At 50.4% G+C, this 24,463-nt stretch overlaps 1 protein-coding gene across 1 annotated transcript; it reads left to right on the top strand.

Moving 5' to 3' along the window:
- The first annotated feature begins 686 nt into the window (after positions 1 to 686).
- Positions 687 to 22,967, top strand: SLC41A1 (solute carrier family 41 member 1). The gene is given in 11 exon segments (XM_013942765.2): positions 687 to 776; positions 778 to 1,170; positions 8,164 to 8,271; positions 12,463 to 12,534; positions 12,840 to 12,984; positions 13,081 to 13,227; positions 14,009 to 14,156; positions 14,825 to 14,904; positions 16,043 to 16,177; positions 17,171 to 17,319; positions 19,036 to 22,967. Coding segments are annotated over 11 exon segments (1,653 nt in total). The 3' UTR covers positions 19,222 to 22,967.
- The last annotated feature ends 1,496 nt before the right edge of the window (positions 22,968 to 24,463 follow it).

The raw sequence follows: 24,463 nt of genomic DNA, 5'->3' as shown, positions 1-24,463 counted from the left end.
CAGCTCCCGCCCCGCAGCCGGCTCGGCTCGGCGAGTAACCTTAGCTGGGAGCTTGCTGCTGCCTTAAATAAGAGCTGTTGCTGCCTCGTGCTGTAAGGTGAGAAATTCCCTCCTGGAGGAGGAGGAGGAGGAGGACTCGACACTGACGCTCGGAGCTTGCTGCTGTTGCTGCCTTTCCTGGCACGGAGCGCAAAACAGGCTGCAGCAGAGCGAAATCCTGCAAGAGGTTTCTGACTCAAGCTCTGCGGAGGGAAAGTACCACTGGAGACGGCGACAAAGCCCTGGTAGTAAGAAGGGTTTTTCTGGATTGTATCATCTCTAAAAGCCAGTTCTTAGGTTCCTGTTTTCTTCTTTGCTCTTCACTCCATTTGTTTTTCTCTCTGCCTTATTGTGTGCTCCATCACAGCAGTCCTGCTGCTGGAAGAAGCCTCAGAAAGATGCACTGACCTGTTACACGGCAACAAGGAAAAGCTTGGATGCTGTCTCGGCGGCTGCTGTAACTTGCAGTACCGGAGAGGAGGAGAACTAGAGTAAATTCACTGTAGTTCCCAGTTCCACCCGTGTTCTCTGCTCGCTCGGTGGTTGGTGTCCCTCATTCCTGCATTGTGCTTGATGGGGATCTCTGCTGCGGGAGCAGTCTCTGCACTCAAAGGCAAGCGAGCAGGGATAGAAGAGGTGGCCTCTAGATGCTGGAAAGGCCATTTGTATAAGCTCCTGGCAGAAGGTTTCTTCTGGCGCAGCTGCTGGCTGTAGGCCCACCAAGCCAAGGGTCAGGACGAGCCTCTCTGCAGCATGTCTTCCAAGCCAGAGCAGAAGGAGGCCCATCAGGCCAACGGGGCTGTGCTGCCCATTGTGCCTGTGGACTGCCGCGTCGGTCCGGACCGGACGCAGCTGGTGGAGCCCTTGGAGTTCCTGGGATCCGACAGTGACGGGGTGGAAGTGGTGGTGCTGGAATCCCGTGCCAATGCCAAAGGGGTGCGAGAAGAAGATGCCCTGTTGGAAAATGGCAGCCAGAGCAATGAAAGTGATGACACTAGCACAGACCGAGGTCCTGAGCCTGCCTCGCCACTCAAAGAGACTTCCTTTTCCATTGGGCTCCAGGTCCTCTTCCCTTTCCTCCTGGCAGGCTTTGGGACAGTTGCTGCTGGAATGGTGCTGGACATCGTGCAGGTAGGACTGAAACCTCCCTGGCGTGGGACTGGGCTCCGAATCCCATTTCTTTAGCCTGCAGCTTGATTCCAAGCTGAGCCAAGAGGCACTTGAATGCTGGAGCTAGTTCAGCAGGTGGCAGCTAGAGAGGGGAAGGAGACCTTATGTGCTGCTTGGGGTGGGGGGAGGCTGGGGCAGTCAGGGAAATTAAAGAGAACCACTTTTCCTGACTGCTCTGCTGTCCTTGGCCAAGCTTATATTGCTGAACTGAGATCCCTGAAGCAGAATGGCCTGGTGGTTGGAGTGCGAGCCGTGGGGGAGCGGGAAGGACCACCTTCAGTTCCTAGCGCTGCTGCTGCGTTCCCGTGGGTCCTGGGGCGAGTTGCTAAGGCTGCATCTGTTCTGCAGCGTTTGCAGATGTCCCCAGACTAGCACAGTTGTGTGGCTCGTGTTGTAGGGACCCAGCACTTAGACCGTGGTGCCTGCACTGTAGTCGCACCTCACCTTTTTAGTTCAGCTCGGCTATTTAGCTTAGATATGTTTCTGTGAGCTAGAAGCACAACATCGTTGTGTTCAAGGCCTGCGATATATTCACCACCCCCAATATATATGGAAAGTAAGTGAAGGCCTTGCAGTCTGCTTTCTTTTCGCTTTGTGAACTGGAGGGGGCTGCAGCTGAGACTGATTCCTGACCTTGGTGATGTCTGGAGCGAGGGAAGAGGAGGCTGCAAGCACTCCTGCTGCCCTGTTCCTGCTCGAAGGAGGAGGCAGCAGCTGGCACTTGTGCAGCCAAAGCACCTGCCTGGGAATTGAGACAGCTCTGTGCATTAGTACTTGAAATAAAACGCTCTCCTGTTGATGGCCATAGTCATCCCAGGCCCTGGTCCTGGTTCCACAAGCCCTGTTTCCCTGTGTCGCCTTTGGTGCTTGCTGCGCTGTTTCAGCACGCTTGGCTTGTCCCAGCCAGCCCCATTAACGACTCCCTGTTGTGGTGGGTGCAGGACACTTGCATGGTGGCTCACTCTGAAGGCCAAAGCCTGGCTGAGTGGGCTCTCCCCTACCTTCTTGTGTGCTTGAAGCAGCCAGGAGTGACTGGGCTAAGGGAGTGACTCCTCCTGAGAGCTGTGTGCAGCCGAGCCTTTGGAAAAGCCAGCTGGACAGCTGGCTGTTACCTCTGGATCAAAACCAATGTATTGCTAGACAAGCTTTCTCATTAGGTCTTTTGCTTTTCCTAATAGGGAGTTGGCCTCAGAGGCTTGGCCCCATCCAGAGGATACTTCAGAAACTTTAGAAAGGCTGATTTGAGTTTGATGTTGTAAGCGTTTTCTGAAGAACACATTTTTAAAGAGCTGCCTTGAGAGCAGCTTTCCACAAAACCAAGGAGGAACTCAGCAGTAGCTTGCAGGAACCTCTTTAAAGGAGTGGTAGCAAGAGCTGTGTTACATGAAGTATGTTTGCTTTCTGATCTCTGATGTTGCCTCTGACTGCTCCACACTGGCTCCAAAAGGAAATGAAGATTTTCTCTGGAAAAAAAAAAAAAGAGGTGAATCCGACTGATTTTTAAAGTAGCATTGCAGATACCTGAGCGTGAAACTCGGATAGTGTTGTAAGTGCTTCTGGAATGGTGGGTGGCATGGTAGTTGTCTGGTTTGCTTAGGTTTTATCTGGGAAATGTAAATTAACAGACCATGGCTCCTGTGCCAGTCTCTAGCGCTGGTTTTCCAAGCTTGCATCTCAGCTCATCAGCAGCCTAAGCCCTTCTGCTGTGCTCTGAAAGACAGGCTGTGCGGGGTTGTCTGGATACCCACGCCAAGATGGTGAGTAAGGCACTGAACTCAATCACCCGTGCAGTGAGTTTATGAAGCTCTTTGGATGGGAGGAGGCAGCCTTTTTAGAGCTGTGGTCAACCAAAAGCTCTCCTTGAAGCGCCTTTATTTTCTTAAGTGGGGCAAACAACCCCTTGCAGTGCTTGGCGTGAAAAGACCAAATATGAGTCGCTTGTCTGTATTGTTGGCTACTACAGTTGTCTCCGAGCCAATCTGTAAGCCAATCTGTACGCCAACAGGGCAGTAAGGCTTCCTCATGTTTAGGTAAGTTGAGCTTTTCTACATGTGTGGGGGATCAAGCTCTTGCTGTCTTGCCCCTGTAATGGCTATTTCTGCACGTCCTTCCATACTGGTCACCCTTATGGTTTCTCTTGATGCAACTTGTTGGGAGAGTTGTGCAGTTGTGGCTCCAGACAGGAAAGGCTGAACTAAATCCAGGATAGGGGGATTTATTGAAATGATTTTCTTAAATAGAAAGAAAGTGTGTTTCCATTTGCAAGGTCCTTGTAAACTCATGTGTGGCTCTTTGGTTTTTCCTCAGAGCCCGTGCTTTGAACCCAGCCTTAAAGTCTCTGCTGGGGAAAGAACAGCCCTTGTGGCTGGGGAGGAGAGGGGCAGGGGTTGGGATACTGTGGCATACTGCTGTGTTCTCCTGTCTTTTATTTATGGCCATTAGAAATAAAGCTTCATAATTCCTCTGTTCCACAGCAGCTCGGCATGTAGCTATGCAGCATGTCCTGCCAAATCCTCTAACTCCCTTTAGCCTTGGGATTAAATGAGATGTCTAAATGCCATAGGGTGAGATGGGGGGAAGGGAAGCCTGTGGCTGCAGCTCGCTTGGCTGCAGAATTCGGGGAGCTGATCTTGATAACGGGCTTCTCGGAGACTCAAACCCTTGGAGGAAAGGAGTGAAGGTGCAGAGGAGGCAGCTACTGCATTGGGGACGACAGGAGTCCCATGGCTTTGGATGCAGCCATGGTTCGCAATGGATGGAGGGCTCCATGCACAAAATTTCCCCTATTTTGAACAAACGGACTAATCAGGCAGCTGTAATTGGTCTCCCCACTGTGAAAACAAGTAGCCCTGGGCTTATGCCATGCTGTCCCATCAATGTGTCCCTATGAATTTGCCTCTCAGGGGAATTTGCCTCTGCTCTCTTTGGGATTGGAGAGACCTTTGCGCCAGGTGACATCTGAGGGTACCAGCTGCTTTTTTGTGTACGACAGAGGAGTTACTGGCACTGTCCCTTCTCCCAGCAGTGCCCAGGACGATTGTTTTCCAGACTCGTCTGCTCCCTGCAGATTCTTTGGATGGGATGGATGATATTTCATATGAAGGAAGGAGTCCGCTCACTTCCTCTGCTTGACTGCCTTTGGCGTTAGCATCCCTCGTGCGGTGGGTCTGAGCAGGGCCGGCTGGGTGTGCTGACCCTGGAGCCTCGCTGGCCTCCCGGCCCTTTCTTAGCAGGGCTCCTTTGCGGCGATCTGGCCCTGCTTCCCATCGCTTCGTCCTGTCGGCCGGAACGCTGTTTACTCAAACCCACGGCGTGGCCTGACCCTGCTGAATGACGTGGGTGGGTGAACTGCCCCGGTAATTCCCGTGGAAGGTGTTTACGCTGAGGGTCGCCCTCCTCTCGCCTCCTCGACAGCAGCACCGTGTTGGTGGTGGAGGGAGGGAATGCAGCAAATAAATCTTGGAGCAACTCTGTTTACGTTGTCCTGAAAGCCCGCAGCCTGACCCACGGGCTGAGGAAGCAGCAGCCCTGGTGAACTTGCTTAGATCTCTGTGGACAGGGCTTTTGCCAGGTTTGTTTTGGCCCTCACTCGCCTCTTTGCCAGAGAGTGCAGGGCCTTAAACTCTCTTGTTAAAGCCGCTTGTTCCTTGGCTCTTTGCGGTGAGGTGGCTTTCGGGGTGGTCGGAGGAGAGACGCGCGGTATGCAAACGGTCCACGCCAAGGCAGTAAATAGCTCTAACCTGCCGCCTCCTTAGTGCTTCCTTCCCCTCTGCTGAGCTATCGTGAATCGCCGCGCCGCTATAATGTGAGCGAAACCGTGCTGCTGCTTACGTCTGTGGGCCTTAACCCCCGTGTGCAATGACCAAAAATGAGAGAGGCTGAGAAGCAGCTGTTGTCCTGGAAATACGTAGATGTCTGCAGGTGCAGAGCTTCTGAAGCGTAGCAAGCCTGGAAGAAACAGCAAAACACCGTGTGGGTTTTGGTGCTACTTCCAGAACCTCCGGCAGGCCGAGGTCCGGTCTCGCCTCCCAGTGCGGTGCCGCATGGGGGAGACTGAGGCCTGTGGTGCGCTGGTATCTGGGGAGACCTGTATTCAGAGGGACCGCAGCTTAGGAGGGGGTGACCACGAAAAAAGCGAGGCCTAGATCTGTTACCTTCTCTCCGCTTTCCCTCCGCAGAGGCCGGGAAGGAGGTGCTGGAGACGAAACGTCTCTCCCTGTAATTCTCTTCCAAGGGGCTGCTGAAAACCGTCCAGGGGCCCCCTCACTCCCCGGTGCAGGGCGCTCCCCTTGGCGCGGAAGGGACTGGACGATACTGGAGGATCTTGTTCACTGCGTGATCCTCCCTCCTCACCCCCAAAACCGGCTTCACGCTTCTCGGAGGGGCTGTCGCAGGGGGGAAGCGGATTTGAGCAGCTCAAAGTCCTGAACCTACGTTCGCAGTGGTTCCCCTTCCCTTTTTTGTCTTCCCCAAACGCTCTGGCTCCGGTTTTCCCCTTGGAGCCGTGTCAGAGGGCGCACGTCTCCGCAGGGAGCTTTGTTCTCTGCAGGAACCGGGCAGGCCTTCGAGACGGACTAAATGCCCGTAGACCAGTGTTGTATAACATCTTATATTAAGAGAGTTGGCAGGAGCCCACAGGTCCTGCTCCTTGCAGTGAGCAAGCTGCTGATGTCTGCAGAAATCTTGTTTTTCCCTCCCCGAAGATGGCTTTTTTTTTTCTTCTTCTTCTCTAGGAACACCACTGTCTTGCGCGGGGAGCTGCTGCAGCAGGCTCCAGTTACAGCAGCTTCTGGCACCGGCGTGCAGTGCGGTGCAGACTCCTTTAAAGGTTAATGTGCAAAGCCAGGGTGTTAGGACAAGGTGAGGGAGGACTGCAGTTTTTTATTAGCTATTGCCTGATCCTTCCTCTGCCATATCTCCTGAAGCAGAAAGAGCCGGAAAGCTCGCCGAGTGCTTCCAGCCTGTGGTCGGACTAACGGCAGTGTTCCTTTCGTGAAGCGTTTCTGGTGGCACCCGTCTTGTTCTGCTGGGGAGTGGGAGCGTGTCGCTGGCTGATCGAATTCTGGATACCGCTAAGGGAAGTCCTAGCAAAGGATTCAGCAGTACAGCAAGCAGCAAAATATAATCGTAATGCCTGCTAGGCCTACCTAAAAATAGAGACGGAGGAGAGCAGAGCTCGCCTGTTCGTAGATGTGACCTTAAAGGAAGCACAGCCTGATGTGCCGCTGTGTCAAACAAAATACTTCGGAGGGCAGGACTGATTCTCCCTCTTACCTCCTACTTCCCTCTCCTGCTCCCGTCAGCAGCAGACACCGAGATCGGACATCCCTCTGCGCTGCTCGTTCGGACGTTTACGTGGAGCCGTACCCTCGGAGCGCCTCTGGCAGTGACGGAGAGGTCTCCCCGGGCAGGAGCTCGGGCGAGCTGCGTGTTAGGAGGTCTGAGCAGGCTGGCTGCTGGGGCTCAGGCTGTTCTCCTAGATGCTGTCCGCAGCAGCTGGGCGAGGACCCTTCATTGGATGGTGAAGGGAGACGAGTCTGGAGACTGGGTGTCCTCAGCAGCCTTGTCCCTGGGCGGCGAGAGGCTTGTGCGCGTGTGTGCCTGAAATAGCCGAACAGCTTTCATCCACGCACCTGGGGGGTGGAGAGCACCGCTAGCTTGTGTTACCAAGCTGGCGGAAACGTTAAGGGGATTTTCGTGAAGTGACTGGGGAAAAGCTTTTCCCTTTGAGGGGAAAAATGGTCCCAGGACTTCCAGTTCATCCATCTTAAGCACTTACCTGCCTCCTGCAATCACGTTTTTTTTCAAACCACTCTTCCAGTGAATGCAGCTTGAACACCACGTTGCAAAGGAGCTGGCAGGAAGCTGGAATTGGCTGGCTCTTGTTGTCCCGGTGCTGAAGGCAAACAGAACAAGGAGTGGAAAAATAAACAAAAATAACTGAAGTCCTTCCCCGCAGGATGGAGTTAGTCATGCAGGTAGAAAGAGCTTTGTTTGCTGTAAGATGTTGGCTATTGGAGTTCCTTGTCCTAGAAAGAAATGCGCGTCCTGTTGGCTAGTTAGCCTGTGGCAGTCCAGTGCTGCGCCGAGGAGGGCGCTGCAAGGGATGGAGCCCGCTGCAGGTAATGCTGTTGGCGTGAAGAAAGCAGCAGGAGCCATGACTGTTAAGGCATTCGGGGCAGGAGCCAGCTTCTGAGAGCGTGATTCCAGCAGCGCTTGGTTTCCTTCAGAGAGTGGTAGTTACGGCAATGTGGGAAGCAGAGGAGTTATTCTGGACGCAGCGCCTTCTTGCAAAACATCCTTGAAAATAAGGAATCGGGCAAGGAGGTTCATGTGGTTGTGAGGGTTTTTTTGGGGTTGTTTTATGTTTTCCCAGAAGCTAGCAGCTTTGCTGTGAGACTGCTTACCCTACAATTACTCTTCGTTTCTTTCCTAAATAACTACGGCTGTCTGTTCTGCCCCTTGCCCAAGGGAACTGGCTTGGCTCTAGAGCCCAAATAGGCAGTACAGACCTGAGCAATGTAGGTGCCAGGGTGAGGGAGGGCACGCATCCCTCCTCTGTGAGATAAGGGGGAGCAGAGAGCCTTTTGGAGCTGGCAGCATCAGGAAACGGAAAGGCCTTGCTCTGGAAGGGATTCGTAAAACACATATATAGGGAATGGCTGTAGGCTGAGACTGACTGAGCTTCAATGCTTGATTCTACCAAAAAGTGCAAATATTGAGCAAAGTTTCTTCATTATTCCCTGTTCTGGCCTCCACATGTCAAAAATGGTAAAAATACGGGAAAGCTCCAAGTGTGGCACTCGAACTGGAAGTGGAATTGGGTAATCTGTTCAGGGCCACACAGGCAGTGCCAGATTGCAAAAGCAGCGAAGTAAATGACGCTCAATTCCAAGCAAAGGTATCTAATGACCACGTGTGTGTGTTCTTGGTTTTTTGTTTTTCACCTTGCAGCATTGGGATGTCTTCAAATCTGTGACTGAGGTATTTATCCTGGTACCTGCACTACTGGGCCTGAAGGGGAACCTGGAGATGACTCTGGCATCTCGCCTGTCTACAGCTGTGAGTATCCAGGGCAGGTTGGGGGAGAGAACAAGACAGCTGATTTCTGGTTTTAGATGTTGCAGGGAAGGCAGGCGTATGTTTGTGTGGGGACTGGGCAGGCGAACAAAGCTGCCTTTGTGCGTGAGCCCGTGAAGTGAAGTCGGTGACCATGAAAAAGAGAGCCTAGTACTTGGCATTCCTGCAAGGTGTAATCACCCTGTTTGACTGATCAGGTTTAAAGGCTCAATAGTCCTTAAGCTTTGCTGACGGTTCATTTCCTTGTCATGACTGCTCATGGTGCTGGAGGCATGGTGCATGAGAAGGATTTGGCAGTTTAATAGTTGGAGTGCTTGGATCCAGCTTTGTTCATGAGGAAGCTGGGTACAGGCATGCCATCAAAGCATGCAAAGCAGGTTAAAACAAGCCAGGTTCGGTAGGGGTAAGAGATAAGAAAGCTTGGAGAGAATTGTACTGCAGAGGCTAAAATGGAGGTGAGTTTGCCTGTCTGTGAGGACCTTGCAGTGAGAGATAGCAGGTGGATTGACAGCCTCTTGAAGTTGATGGAGAGGCACGGCCAGGCATTGCTCTTTCTAGAAGTATCACTCTCTTTCCTATGAAACAGTGAGCACCCTGTGAGAGACGGGGACAGGCTCTGTTAGTTCCCCAGAACACTGTGTTAGTCCAGCTGTAAATGAATTGCTTTGTGTTTAAACACTCGTGCTACAACACAGCAGTCTGTCTCTGTAGCTGAGCGGGGCTGGAGAGAGACTGGCAACCTCTCCTAACAGGCACAATAATAAATAATCCTTCCTTCTGTAAAGCATCTTCATCTTGAGCATGATAGCAAGTGACTGCCTCATGTTTCAGGGGCACCCCATGATGGGAGTATAGCTTTGAATCTTGCGTCTGCAAGGTGTTGGCTGCCTGCTGCCAAGCTTTAAACTCTACTGGCTCTGTGCGGTGCCTTACTGGAAGAGACAACCTTTGCAGCAAGCGGCTCAATCTTGGCACTGAGAGAGCAGAGGAGCTGACCTGCATGGGCCTGAGAGCGCTGCTCAGGAGGTGTTCAGTGAGATGCAGGGAGGGAGAGCTGTCTGTCTGGGTGGTAGCAGCAAGCACAGCTAGCAGAGGGTTGCTTATTAGTAAGCTCCCTTTTTCTCAGCCTTCCTCTTATTGATTGCTGCAGCAGAAAGAAAAGAGAAGAGCTGAAAAGGTCTCTCTGCATCCAGTCTCCTGGATCCTCTCTCGTTCTTCCATCTTAAGCAACGGGGTGATGCCAGCTTTGGCTCTTTTTCACCCAGTAGCTTCTTGTAGGCCTCCCCGAGGCCAGGGTTCCTGGTGCATTTCTGAAAGGCAGCAGAGCCAACACTTCGAGCTGTTCATCCACCTTTTGTCTCCTGCAGCCCCCTTTGTGCCTCCTTTAGGTCCCCTAAGGGATGCTGCTCTAATCCACTGAACCAGTGGCACGTAGGAGAGTACTGGTTACAGGAGTGGAATACTTCCTGTCCTCCCAGCTCGGAGTCTGAGGCTGGCCCTGCAATCCCTGGGGAGCAGGGAGGCAAACAGCGTTTTCCTGGACCAGCCTTGGCTTGGCCTTGAACCCTTCTGCACTGCCAGCCCCTGTCTGCTGGTTGTGGGGGGCCGCCTGTTCTTGGATTCGGTCCTTGCTCTGCTGCTCTCTGCAGGAGCTGGGCGCTGAGCTGCCTGGGGCATGGCCGTGCCAGCATTACTTGGCAAAAGCCGAGCTCAGCTCTTCCTGGAGGTGAGCATGGGCTGTGAGTTTCCCCTCTGTGTTCATCTCCTCTTCTCCAGGCGCTGCTGGGGAGAGCAAAGCTGCCAGGAGGCCTCGTGCTGCACCTGGCCCAGCTGTGCTCCTGTGCCAGCGCTTGCAGGGACAGAGGCTGAGCTCTGCAGCTTGTGTTGCAGGCTGAGCTTTGTTTGCCCCTTCATTCCGAGAAACAAATCCCTTTGTTTTGTTCATTCCCTATTGTTCAGATCATGTCAGGATCCTCACGCTCCCAGACACAGGACACTCTCCCTCTTGGCCTTGGCTTGTCTCTGGCCAGCTTGCGCTTTCTGAGCATGGGCTTATCAGAGCCAGTGCTTGGCTCTCCTGGGACAAAGGCAGCATGGTACTGCTGTGGCCTCTGTTTTCACCATCCTCTTCCCTCGTGGGGCTGGCACAGAGCATTGTTGTGGCAGGCTCGGCAGGGAAGTGAGACTGTCCTGGCTCTGCAGAAAGTCTCAGGAATGCAAAACTTTCTCCTATCTGCCGTGGTGGCTGCAGCGGGGTCACTAGGATGCTGGCACCAGTCTGGCTCGCCTGCCCGTCTGTGCTGAATGGCCACCACACTTGCGCCAGCCTGGTCTCGTGGTGCCTCCTACCGCCCCTGAGCTGACTGCTGTGGGGAGACGTTAGCCGGGCTGTCAGCCAAGCAGAGTTTGTACAAGTCCCCTACTTTGCTTTGCCCTGGTGGGAAGGAAGGCTATGCAGCCTCTTCCCGAGTTTCTTTCTAGCCTTGCACACTACTTCTTTGTATCTGTGCCTGGTGGGATAAGATAACCTCTTTGGTTTTCATTTTTCTCCTTGTCCGGTTCTTCCACAGGCATGGGGAAACACAGATGTGCTTCGCGATGTGGTTCTTGTGCTCTCTCCGCAGGAAAGCAGCCTGGAATGGTTTCTCAGACTGGGGGTTTCTAATTAGTGCCGCATTAAGGCACCTCAAAAGTTCCTTTCACAATTAAGAAGCAAAACTCTCCCATTAGTTAAAGGATTAAAATCTTGTTGCCAGCGACTACAGCTAGGTTATGTTAATCCCAACCTAATTGCCATGTGGCAGGAATTTTAAGGTCAAGCTTCATATGGAGCTCAAATTCCTGTGATGAATGTGCTGAATGCTACTCTACAGTCAACTTTTTGTTCGTCTTCCCCCATTCCTTCCTCCTCCCCACTAAACTGACCAGAAGAATTCACCCCGGAGATGGGTGCGTTTCAATGCTGGTTGAAGTGGCTTGGCAGTTCTGTCAAATGCATGTGCACTAAGGAGCGCGGATGGACTGATTTATTGCTATTTGATTTCTGTTTTTGCAGAGATCAGAAAGGAAACCTGAGAGGCAGAAATTGCTACTGTATTGTTTAGCAGATGGGTTTGAAGAAGGGGATGGGTGAGGTAGAAGTTTATATGTTATGAGTTTGGTGCTGTCAGCCAGTGACTGTATCATGGAACTACCACTCGGTTTTCTTGAGCCTCTCCCTTATGATTTCATGGTGACAAAATTGCTGCTGCTTCATGTTCGTCAGCTTCTAATACTATAAGATTGTATCCAGTCTTATATCTCTGCCTATCCATTCTCTCCGAGTTTCCATAAAGACTTAGAAGTGGCTAGAGAAGAGCAGAACCCTTACGCTCCATGATGACCAGCAAGTTGCAGTGATTCGGCTGGTTTTTTTTGTTTGTGTGCCAAGAAATTAAAGTAACTTTCCATCTGTTCTGGTTAGGCTGATTAGCATCTCCTGCAGTTTTAGTGATGCCAGATGACCTGTGTGCCATGGCTGCTTCCTGCTACTCAGTAGGTCTCTACATGGCATTAGCTTTGTTTACTCAACTTTTACTTGAAACGCTAGTTCTTGTTGGCAGCTCCCTCTGCCCGTGTGATGTCACTCTGGCCTTGCTCTGTACCGGAGCTGGGGGCACGCAGATAGCTGACCTGAGACTCTGCCTCCCCTGTTTCCATCCTGGCTGACCTGGGGGGCAGCATGACGCAACTGGGTCCAAGCCAGGTTTGGCTTGATCACCAGTGAAGTGAATTCAATGAGTAAATAAGCAGCAGTGCATGACTGCGCACGAGGACAAAGAATATCTTCTTGCTATTGCAAGATTTTGGCTGCTTCCCATTCACCTGGAGGGGAGGGATCCTGCCTGACTGATCTGCTGTCCTGCCACATGCGCCCAGGGTATGTTGCCCAAATGACATTCGTAGAACCACGTGTCACAGATTGTGGAGTGATTACAGAGCTATGCCCCGGGTATGCAAGCACACCTCTTCTACCGAAATGTTCTTCTATAAGTGCTGAGGACTTGAGGGTATTGTTCTCTCCTGCCCCCAGCACGGACTTGCGTTGGTGGAAGGCAGGAATTTGGCTGTTAATATGTACAAAGTGACATTGGTCTTTTAAGTATATAATGCTATTATGGTATCCTCTTGCAGGCTAATATTGGCCAAATGGACACACCCAAAGAGCTCTGGAGGATGATAACAGGGAACATGGCTCTGATACAGGTAAGAAAATGTGAAAGGAGAAGAAAGCGGGAATACTGGTGGGTTGTGTGAGTCCTATTCTGAAGAGTGTCAAAAGGTGTAAATACTTGTTTTTTGTAATTGCATGACTAGTGGGGAGGAAAATGGCAACTTCTTGTCCCACAATCATCTTTCCATAAAAGTTTGTCCCGTAGGTGAGACTTGGTGTCTCCCTGCCAGATGCTAATCCAGCTGGGATCATGCCCTGAGTAGTCTTCCCTTCTTTGCCCACCCTGGGACCATTTTGCTCTGTCCTCTTGGTGACTGCCTAGTTCTTTTGCTTTCAGGTTCAGGCTACTGTGGTTGGCTTCCTAGCCTCAATCGCAGCAGTGATATTCGGATGGATCCCGGATGGCCACTTCAGCATTGACCATGCTGTCCTGCTTTGTGCCAGCAGTGTGGCTACTGCTTTTATTGCTTCCCTTGTTCTGGGTAAGGGATAAGCCCTGCACACCCTCTGTGCACCTCTTCCTAAACTGCTCAGCTCTCCTTGGCCTCATCCTGTTTTCTTCCTCTTTTTGGCTATAGGCATGATCATGATTGGGGTCATCATTGGATCCAGGAAGATGGGGATCAATCCTGATAACGTAGCCACACCGATTGCTGCCAGCCTGGGGGACCTCATCACCCTGGCTCTGCTTTCAGGAATCAGCTGGGGCTTGTACAAAGAACTGGGTGAGGAGCAACAAAAGACTTTTGTCTCTCCCTGGTCCTTCCATGTGCTGCAGCATCTCCCTCACACCTTACCCTGTTCCTTTATCCTTACTGTTCTTGGGGTATATAGGATGCCTGGCCTGGAAGCTACCTCAGTTAGCGAGACCTAGTCAGAACTGGTGAGGGGAGGAAATGGACCTTCTTACTGCCTTGTAGCTGCAGACAGTCTTGGCAGTGATTTGCATACATCCTTCTTAACAGGTAAAGTGGTAAGGGAGAGGTTGCCTCCTTCCAAGTGCTAGAGGTTTGATCTCGTGGCTAAAGCAGTGGGGGAAGGCAGCTTTGTTTTTAGTCCTTTTTACTGTAATCATCAGTTGGGGGGGGTTCCTCAGTGCAGAGCTGCAGCTCTGCACTGTACACTTTCCTCCTCCTTCCCTTCTGCCTTCCTTCCCCAGTGGTCAGGATGTAGAAGACATGACTCAGCCAGGTTCAGCCTATGGTGAAGCTATACTGGGAGATCTTGCCCAGAAGCAGAAACTGGGAATGAGCAGTTAGTAACTGAAGAGGACATTTCACTCAGAGCTGTTGATAAAGCCTCTGAGAGTGCATCGGGAGAAGGAAATGCCACATCTCCCAGGGTTGAGGATGGCCTGGTCTAGTTTGCCTGTCCCTGCTAGAGTTTTCCTTGGCTCTAGGGATGAGGGCAATTTGGAGGCAGGCCTGTTGAGCTCAGCTGGGATAGCGCCTTGCCCCCCTGCAGCAGGGTGTCTCCTTGACATGTTGCCTCTCCTTTCCCCCTCAGAGAGCAAAGCATACGTGAATCCTTTAGTGTGCGCCTTCTTCATAGCTCTGCTGCCCATCTGGATCATCATTGCCAAGAAGAATGCAGCGACTCGGGAGGTGCTGTACTCTGGCTGGGAGCCGGTCATTATCGCAATGGCTATCAGCAGGTAGGAAGGCATGGAAGAGTTCTTCTTCCCAGACTCAGACAGAAAGAGCACCCTTCTCCCCAACCCCTTCAAGCTCTTAGCCCTTGATGGACTTCAGACAAGAGAGAGCCAAACGTCTTCCTCTTCTACAGCTCACTCTGCCAGGAGACGGGAGGTCATCTTGTGTTTTCTAGACAAAGACCCTGGGATCTAGACCTGGAAGCAAAGGAGTGTTTAAATACTTGACTGTTGTAATCCAAGGCCTTAGCAATGTGCCCACTGCTGCTCAGGGAGACCCTAACATGGCCAGGAAGTAAACACAGATCCTGTTTAGAAGTTCTCCTCACAAGAGACCCATCCTTTGAATGGCAGGGTTGCTTCTGATAATTGTGTTGCAGTAAAGTACGTGTTGAGGGATTTGGTCTTTGGTCTTTTTGGCAGCAGTGGGAATAGCTCCTGCTGAAACTGCCTTCTGTTACCATGTAATAGGAACTCTAGGATTATGCCCCAGCTGTGAGACCTAAAATCACGTGTGACAACCACAAGTGTAGGTGCATGCTAATAGGTGTATAAATCACCCTTGGGTGCCCCCACAGCAGCAGTGAGTACCTTCATGGGTATAGTGCCTTGTCTGAACAAATAGTTACTAATTAGTTATTTCACTGACCTCTTCAATCTTCCCCCTGCAGTGTTGGTGGGTTAATTTTGGACAGAACGGTTTCAGATCCAAACTTTGCTGGGATAGCTGTGTTCACACCAGTTATTAATGGTGAGTTCCTTTCCACTCTGTTATTCCAGCTTTTGGAGGTTCTTGGCAGACAGAGTGAAATTGTCCTGTGGGCCTTATTTCAGATGGGATTAGGAGCCCAGTTCTCTTTGATCATTAGTGAAACATGGTGCTTAGACTGGAACTTTACAGCAATGTGGCTCCCCCTGGTGCCAGCCTTTCACCAGAAGGGTTAATTGGCCTAGGAGATTATTGCCAAGAAGATACACTTTCCAAATCCCAGGCCCTCATGTACTTTGGAATATTTTCCTTAGTTTGTTGTTCTGGTGAATGTACCCTTTAGGCTGTCTGAGGCTGATCTATGACTTGGGAACCGCGTACTGAAGCATATAACACAGCCCAGGATAGGAGCTGCTGTTGATGAAGCCAGCAGGGAGCATACTAGCACAGGAGCTACTGAGTAATTCAAATCTGTGCTGTGGGGGAAGGCAAGCCAGCCTGGCTGCTGGGCCAGGATCACACAGACGCTGTGGGACCCACCCGCAGGCTTGTCCTGTCTAACCTTGCCAGGGTAGTGGAGCCTGAGGAGAGTAGTCTTCGTCTCCTGGTTCCTCCTGACTGGAGAAAGACCTCCATCTTCTGAGAGCTATGCTGTGGCACCTGGTGACATAAAGATCTAGATTTGCAGCTCAGAGTCATGAAATTTAGTTGCTTCTAGTATAAAGCTTTGAAGTTCCTTTCTGCCTAACGAACCAGCGAAACCCCTTTCTGCACTGGCAGCCTTTCAATATATGGAGTCAATTCCTGAGCCAGTGCATCCTGTGCTAGTGAGTTCCACAGTTTCATTATGCATCATACAAAAAAAGTAGCTTCAAACTTCTTGTGTCTGTTTTGGTGGCTGACTCGGGTGGGTTTTTTGTTTGGTTGTTTTTCCCCCCATATTTATTCCAGTCAAAACTGCAGAAATAGAATTGTATCTATTTTATTAAGGGGCCTAAGGGGACACTGTAGGGCTTTGTCTTGACCATTTACATTCTGCAAAAGTGCAATTTGGGTCAAAAATACTCTCCTACATTATTCCAGCATCTGGCAATTCCAGGTCTGTTGGCCTTTGAAAATGGTTCTTTCTTTTTTGAGCATGTTTGAGACATTTACCTTATTGCTCTCTCCTTATCTGCAGGTGTGGGTGGCAACCTGGTAGCTGTGCAGGCTAGTCGCATCTCCACTTACCTGCACATGAGTGGGATGCCTGGAGAGAGCTCCGAAACAGCCCCTCGCAAGTGCCCCAGCCCTTGCAGCACTTTCTTCAGCTCAGGTATTCAAGTGGGGAGATGAAATATATTTTGTTCTGCCAGCACCAGCTGCTGCAAATGGCTGGCTAAGCTTGTGTCTGTGACAGTCATGGGAGCACTGTCAAAGGAAATGGTGGCTGGAGTCTGCTCAGAGGCAGCTGTCAAATCATGGATGCAGCTGGTTTTCTGGCCTGGCCTGGCCTGCCCTCTAGAGACAGTCAGACCTTTAAGCAAAGCTGCTATACAAGAGGACATAACCCGCTGGATTAGGAAAACATGGAGCAGAAGTCCCATGCTCTGTCTAATACTGTAAATCCTCCTCCCTCTAAATCTTTTCCAGATGTGTCTGGGATGCTAAAACCTTCCTCGAAGCTGCTTGAATGTTGCATTTCTGCTGGGCCCGTAGAGCTGCAGAAAAGTTTTCACTAATGAAGGCTTCTTAATGGCTCTGTTATTTAGCAGTTGTGTGGCAGAGAATAGCCCAAACTTGCATTCTAGCACAGAGTGTGGGCGGAAAATACTCCCTCAATTGCCTAGAGAAGGCCTGATAACCTGTAGCCTAGGTCCTGGCCTTCTGGTAAGGGCTGTCCCTGAGAAGTGGACCACATCTGGCTCTGCTCACATTAGGTATTGGCATTTGGGGAGCGGGAGGGGAGAGATGTGGTGATCTGGGAGCTGTCAGTAAACTGATCACCAGACAAGGTGCAGACAGAGCTCCGTGCTTTACTTGCTCTGGGAAAATTCAACCTTTCTCAGGAAGTTCTTGAAAGCTCTGTACTGAGCACTGTCAGTGCGACGTGTCCTTGGGCATTTCTGACAGCTGGGCCGTCTTTCAGGGCACCACCTTCCAGCTCACCTCTGGGGGAGTGCAGGGGTGAGGGTCCAGTGTGCTGGGGTCTGGTTTTGTTTTGACCACAGTGTGCTGCCTTGTCACCTGGTGCCCAGGTAGCAGTCTGCGGAGTTGCTGTGTGTTTGGGCCCCTTTAAACCTTTAATTCCACCTTTTTTTCCTAACAGATGTGAATTCCCGCTCTGCTCGTGTGCTCTTTCTTCTGGTGGTGCCTGGACACTTGGTTTTTCTTTACACCATAAACTCCATGCAAGGTGGACACACTACACTCACCCTGATTTTCATACTCTTCTACATGACGGCTGCACTTCTGCAGGTAAGCACCAGACCTCGCTGGAGTCCTTCTGGGGCCATAACCCCCCTCAGGCTGGAATAAGGGGACATGAACATGTCATCTTCAGTAGGGAGCTGTTCCCCCAGATTGCTGAGGGCACAGTAATGTGCCCAGTGTAGAAGGCTTATGGGCTGGGGAGGGGTATGCCAAGTAGATTGTATTTGTCAAAGGAACGGGTATCAAACTAAGTAAATCCTTCTTTATTGACACGTGTACACACAACTTAATTTGTCCTTCCTCGTGTTCTTGACAAGTTTTGAATCTGTCCTTGGTCTTTCTGAAGTCCTCTGACAGCAGAGTCTTTCCCTCTCATGTGTTCATCTGTCCCATTAGGTGCTTTAGCCATTTAAAACTGCTGGTGAAGAAAACTAGATGTGGAATTTGCAGGGACCCAGTGCCTTGTATGGCTCTTCCTGCCTGTTCCCTGCCTCTCCCGGGTGGGCAGAGGCCTGGCGGCTCCGCTGACGCGGGGCTCCCAGTCTCCTCACCGAGGCTGTGTGAACCCGTAGCACTGGCTGTTCTGAGGGACTCGCATGGACCATGGCGTGCACCCTGCAAAAGCCCAGCAGCCACTTGCATGAGTCTGGCTGCCTGTGCCAGAGGGAAGGGAGAAACACTGGTTAGGGAGTTTCCTACTAAGCCCAACTGCGCTTCCCCCTACCCCCCACCCCCTCTGCTTGTGGAAGCTGTGGCTTGTTTCAGCGTCCCCTAAAATCAACAACTGAAGCGAGCTTGAGGAAATGAGTCAGAGCATCCATCAGAGGCAAAAGCAGAGTGCTGTCATCTAGGAGGCTAAATTTAGGTTGTGAACTCCTGCTTGGTGCTTGGGCACTTAGAGGAGGCTTCCGCTCGCAGCCATTCTGCAAAGCCACCCGGGCGAGCAGCCTGCAGGCTTGGGAGCGCCGGCGGGGCAGCTGGCTGCAGAGGGACTGCAGCGCGCTGGCTGCTGCGATCCTAAGCGCGGCCTTCCCAGCCCTGGAGCCAGCAGAGGCATTAGCAGCAAAAGGCCTGCTGGCCGCTTCAAACGCTTGTCTCGAACCAAAGGCTTGAGGGAATCGGTGTGGATTTCTTTTGTCTTTGATTAGACATTGATATGGATCTCCTCATTGCATTGAAGCAGGTGGGGGTGAACATCACACTCTGGTGGTTTCAGCTGCTGGGAAGTTGTTCTTTTATTCCTGGAAGCCAGACGTTGCTGCCCCTTTCCCAAGCTTCCTGCAGGCTTCTGAGTCCCCTCTTTGGCCCCATGTCTCTCTAAGTGTGTTGGGGTTAGATTTGAAAACAGAGATGCAAAATTTAGACTTTGGGGGATTTGGGTGGGGTTTGGGTGCCAGCACACTGAGTTCCCCCATCTAAGCCTAAATTTAACAGTGACGTGTGAAGCTGGGGCAGGTAGGTAAGAGTCTTTAAAAGACATAGAGGGGTTTCGGATACTTAGGGGCCCACTGCAATTTGCAAGTTCGTCGTCGTGCTGTACTTGTGCTGCTTTTAGGATGCAGCCTGCATTCAGTGCCTGCATTGTAGTGCTCAGCAAGGTTCCTCTGACCAGCCAGCAGCTCCATTGCTAGGATTGAGGTTCTGCATCTCTGAAAACTGGCCTGCTCAGCTGGAATTGCACCAATGCGATGCACCTTGAGAACTGGGACTGGAGAGGTCTGGATTCATGGCTGCTGTGACTCTTTCCTTTCTGCCTTTCAGGTTTTCATCCTTCTGTACATTGCTGACTGGATGGTGCACTGGATGTGGGGCAGAGACCTCGATCCTGACAACTTCTCCATCCCATACTTGACAGCACTGGGGGACCTGATCGGAACAGGTCTCCTTGCTCTCAGCTTCCACATCCTCTGGCTCATTGGTGACGGGGATTCTGATGTGGGAGACTAGCTCTCCTCTCTGCCCTTCTTCTGACAGCTCTCCTCCTTCAAATTTTTTTTTTGGTTGTTTCTTTTCCTCCAACCATGCTCTCCTTTGCTTCCTCCCCCTGTCTCTCTTGAGACTTCACCTTTGATACTGGATTCTCATTATTTTCAATGGGAATTTTTATGTGGTTTATATTTCAAGCCAAGTTTGTACAGAATATAAATCTAGTTTTAGGAAGGACAAAAAAAAAGTGTAAAGAGACAATCACCAAGTGCAATTTCATAGCAGTTGTGTCTGAACCAAGGCTACAGTGAAGATACTGATCAGTCAGATCATACAGGGAGCCCACCCTGTCCGAGTCGCAAGAGGTGAAGGGCTGCTTTTTTCGCTTCATAAGCGTTTTAAATATTGGAGGTAAGGTTCAGATTTATTTTACTGAACAGGCACCTTCTAGCAAAGTACAACCTCGTGGATGAGGGCATGGGGTATCTCCTGTCTTCTCTACCCTGTCACCCTCCTCCCTTGTGTTCGCTCTCTGAATCCCCATCCTGTGCCTAGCATCCAAAGCATGTGACCCTCCAATAGAGGGACTAGCAAAGATATGTGCAGAAGGGTGAAACACCCATTTTCTGTGTGCCCACAAGAAAGGCAAGTGATCTCAGGCTTGAGGAGTGCAGAGCCCTGAAATCTGGCTGTGAGTGGGCTGGTCTTTGCTGACAGATTTAGGCTGGAGAACAAAAGCTCTCTCAAATATAGCTCCCTTTTGCCAACCATCCTGCAGCATCTGCATCTCAGAAATTACAAACTCCTTGTTCTGCCTCTCCCCATCTTTCATCTGCAGATGGAGGGTGGTGATCATGGACTGAGTTCAGCTACTGCTGTGCGCAGAAGGATCCGCTCTGCGCTTTGTCTAAAGAGGCTGTGAGCTAGCCCCATCCATCACTCTCCCCCGCTGCCTGCCAGCGCTCGGCTGAAGGAAGCAGAGATCGGCTGGAGCTGTGATGGGTTTTGTGTGCGGGGCTGTTGTGTGGAAATCTCTCCTTTGTGCTGGAATAGGCACAGCACTTTTCATGGCAGCCTGTTCAGGATGGGTGGAAAAATAGATCCTGGTTTTTGCGTTAAGCCTTTTTTTTTCCACAGTTGCTGAGTGCTGCTGAAGGGCCCATTGCTGTGGGGAAGAGGCCATTCGCTATCTCTCAAAGCTGAGCCTGAGGCGCTTCAAAGCTGGGAACGTTAGGCCGTTGGTGTCCCTTAGAAAAGGACAACCGTGTTCAGCCATTGGCTGTATCCGGTATGTGTAGGTGCTAGCTGGGAAACAGGTTAGCAGCTGCAGCCTGATTTCTGAAGTCTGAGTCCTGAAATTCAGTGCATCTCTCTGTGCTGGACTGTAGCAAAGGAACCTGCTTGCCCTTGAGACGGCTTGTGAAATCTGGGGTCAGGATTACAGCCTGGCTTGCGAGCAGTGGCCGAGTACTGTGCAAGCGCAGGGCTCCCTGCTCCGTTACTTTCCCCTCTGCTTTTTGTGCTCTTCGTCGGGGTAATGGCTGAGATGCATTCTGGTATCCTGCTAGTACACACTGGAAGTACTTCCATGCAGTCTGCAGTGACATAATGAGAGAGAACCTGTTCTGGCTGTGTGAACATGGCCTTTGGAAATGGTCTTGCTGAATGTTGTTGGCACTTAACACTTTAGTTTTCCCATTTGAATCTAAAATGATTCAGCAAACTGGATGCAGTTTGGTGTAAGCAGGTCTGATTGACTTGGGAACTTCATCCTGTTACACCGTGTTTAAATGATATGCTCAAGCAGATAGCCTCATTCAACAGGCTTTAATGTATGAATATAAATTGAATGCATAATTTGAAGTGTGTGGGGGGAAGCTCTTAACATCTGTGAAGGATGGAAAAACAGAGTATATCGTGTGGGGCCTAATTTCAGTGCTCCAGTACACAAAACTTGGGGAGCTGCCAGTATCTTCCAAAACTCTGGGGATGCCTGCAGTATTCAGTGCAGTAGCACCTTACATCCTGATCCTGAAATAACAGCCAAGCTCTCATTTTAGTTGGCTGTGCAGGCTCAGAGTGCTGCAGATCTGGTCCTGTTCTGGACACGCTGCCTGTCCTGTTTATTTGCAGCTCCAGAGTATAACCCTAAAGCTGCTGAATTTGTGGTTACCTGTAGGCTGCTGCTTTTCCTCTTCATTTTTTTCTTTGTCTTAAGTGTGTTCGTCATAGCAGAACATGACCATCCTTGATTGCCTTAATTTCCTCATTTAGGTTAACTTCTGCATTTCTCACACAGGCCTTATTGAAACCAATGCTTGTTGTCTTTTTGCTTTCTGTCCCAGCAACACTGGGCTTCTGTGCTCAGGTGGAAAGAGATGCAATGTGGTGTTGGGCCTGCTGGTCATCCGAAATAAGGCCAGGTTGGAAGATATGTTTGTTACTCTGGACAATGCAAGAACTAGCTGAGCTCTACAAAGCCCTGTGCAAGTGTAGCCATTTACTTTTTAGGTAAGGAGAGTTTTGTTAGGAATTGTTCCTTCCCTGCCCCCCCCCCCCCAAAAATAAAAAAGGAAACGGGAAAGGCCGAGCTGAATGCACCCTTCTATGATCCAAGTCAAGAACAAATTTAGACTGAAATTGGGTATTGTCCGATCCCAGAGATCTGGTTCCAGAGTTGATTCTTAATCTGGAGATAAGCATGTTGGAAAGGAAGCTCAGGATTAATGGAAACCAATTCGGAAAAAACACAGAAACAGATGCATCTGAACCAAGCTGCAGTCAGTCTTTTGCCTGCTCAAGAGCAGATTGCTGAGGGACCACTGTTTAGCAAGTTGTAGAAGAATCCTGTCATGTTTCAGTATGTGTATATTAAGTATTCCTATTTTTAATGCCTTCCCTGGTTGTAGAATTTGGGAGGCAGAGCTCTGATTCTTACCCTGTCAGAATGCTGACTCTGGGATCTTAAGAAGAGCTGGTGATGCATTTTCAGATGGGTTTCCCCTGTCTACCTTACTAACGTAGTGTAAGGCTTTCCTTCCCTTCTCTACCTTTGCAATGTGTCCTTTTGTGGCATTAGCTCTGAACTTTATACTCTTCACCCTAGTGACTTGACTTCTCACAAATCTAATTTGGCCAAGATATTGTCCCAAAAAGTCCTAAAACAAACCAGCACCACCCCCATTCCCCCAAACCCTACTGTACTAAGTCTCAGCCTAGAGACTTCTGGAGTATTCACTCCTGCTCACCTCATTTCTCTGCCTAAAGTTGAAGAATAGATTTGAGATTTCCTTCCATTAACACTTAAGCTCATATGTGAGAAAGTCTCCTGGTCTTTAAGTGTCACATAACTATCTAGTTCCCTAAGAAAGGATTTGTGCCAGAAGGAGAATCTACCACTTGTGGTCTCATCTGTAAGACGTAGGGACCCAGAGGTGATTAAAAGCTGTCATGCTGCTAGGGTGATGCTGTATGTACAATTTTATAAGGTCTAGGGTGTGTGTGTGTGTGTGTGTGTGAGGGGGGAAATAGGTCAGGAAAGAATCTAATTTGAATTTTCAGGATATTGAAGGATGAAAACTTTTTCCACCAATTGCACTCAAATGCATGCCTACTTTACATCTGACTGCAAATGAAAAAATACTGGTTTACTCTTTTTATTAAAGGAAAAAGACTGTCTTAATTATTTATAGTTCCTATAACTGAATTGACAGATGTCAACTTAACTGATAAATTATATTTGGTTAAATAAAGATGACATTTATTTATGTGGATTGTGGTGTCTTTTCTCCATAAGACCCTCACATGTGAAGTTATTAGTCATACCAGCATGTTGTCGCATCTCCTATCTCCTACTTCAGAAAGATTTCAAAATACTTAATCTCTTGGGGAGCCTGATTCTTGCCTCTTTCTGGACCTGTTCTGGGCTGGGATGTTTCGTCAGCCTGAGTGGAGAGAGACCGCTGAAACGTGAGGACACGGTTAATTCGCTCATGTTTCCCACGATGTGACGCAGGGGACCCAGCAGCTGTTGAGAAATGGTTGATCAGACCCTTGTGCCTGCAGAGGTGCAACCAATTGCCAAAATGGATGAGCTTTCTGTTTGCTGGTCACGAGGACAGAACGGGGCAAAATGACTGCCTGGGGCAAGGCATCGCCGGGGCCGAGGCTGCGAGCCTGAGGCAGAAGGTACCGAAGGGCTCGGTGTGTCCTTGCCGCGCCTCGCAGCAGGGGGAGGAGTGACTCCCCGCCGCGGGGGCTCCGGCAGGCGAGTGTTCGCATGCAGCCGAAGGTCACTTTCCTACTCGTGTCTGTGTTAATGGACTGTGGCAGTGGCTCATTCAAGTGCTGCCTCTGGCTTAATAATTGATTTGAAACATGGTGTGTCGCTGGAATTAATAACAGATTGTCCCATGTATTCATTGTGTGCATCTGTAGTGCAGCCACTCTGTGGTTGAAGGTCTCTTTTTCTCTTTACTCTCAATTTTTGCAGTTTATTTTAGCTTACACAGAAGTTTCTCTGATATATAGTGGAATGAGGGTTAAGAAAATAAAATAAAAATTGTTTTGTGGATCAGGCAAAATGTGATTAGTGAAAATGATAGATTTTAGCCTGCCAGCTTTTAGCCAGGCCAGCTTCTAGTTTGCCTTTGGGTAGCCCCAGGTAGCTACACGTGAGTTCCCAGCAGGAAACGCAAATGTTTGTTTTTCAGCCACTTGGTGGGTTGGAAAGCCCTTGGGTGGCTTTGCAGTTGCAGTGCCTGCGGCGAGGGCCTCTCTTTCACGTCGTCCCTTTGCCTGTGACTGTTTCAGGAGCGCGGTGCATAGGGGTCCTGCATGTTTGCTGGGGGACGCTGAGCAGCGTCCTGAGCGTGCAGCAGCTGGTTGCCCTCCGAGGGCTCTGCGTTCTCCCCTGCCGTGGGCTTTGCGTTCGGTTTTCCTGCAGGGCTATGTCCCCTCGCTGTGGGTAGTCCTAAAGCAAACCTACGGCAGTGCTGAAGAGCAGGCAGCAACCAGCAAGGCCTTGCTGGCTCTAAATCTTCTCGGAACCTGTGTCCTGTTGCCTGAAGCTTCACATCGTTTCCCCATATGCTAAATATCAGTGTACCGAGGCGCAGGAGGGGTCGTTCCATAACGTGGTCTCGCTGGGGGGAGTTGTTTCTTTGTTTTGGTTGGGTGACAGAGCAGGAGGGGAAGGGGGAAGGTACTGAATGGATATTGCAGGGAGAATTTTGCCTTTAACTTGATCATACCTTGAAGGATT

The sequence above is a fragment of the Apteryx mantelli genome, chromosome 25 (genome assembly GCF_036417845.1).
Source record: "Apteryx mantelli isolate bAptMan1 chromosome 25, bAptMan1.hap1, whole genome shotgun sequence".
NCBI lineage: Eukaryota > Metazoa > Chordata > Aves > Apterygiformes > Apterygidae > Apteryx > Apteryx mantelli.
Note: the sequence above shows the minus strand (reverse complement) of the source record. Positions and strands in the feature narration are given on the sequence as shown.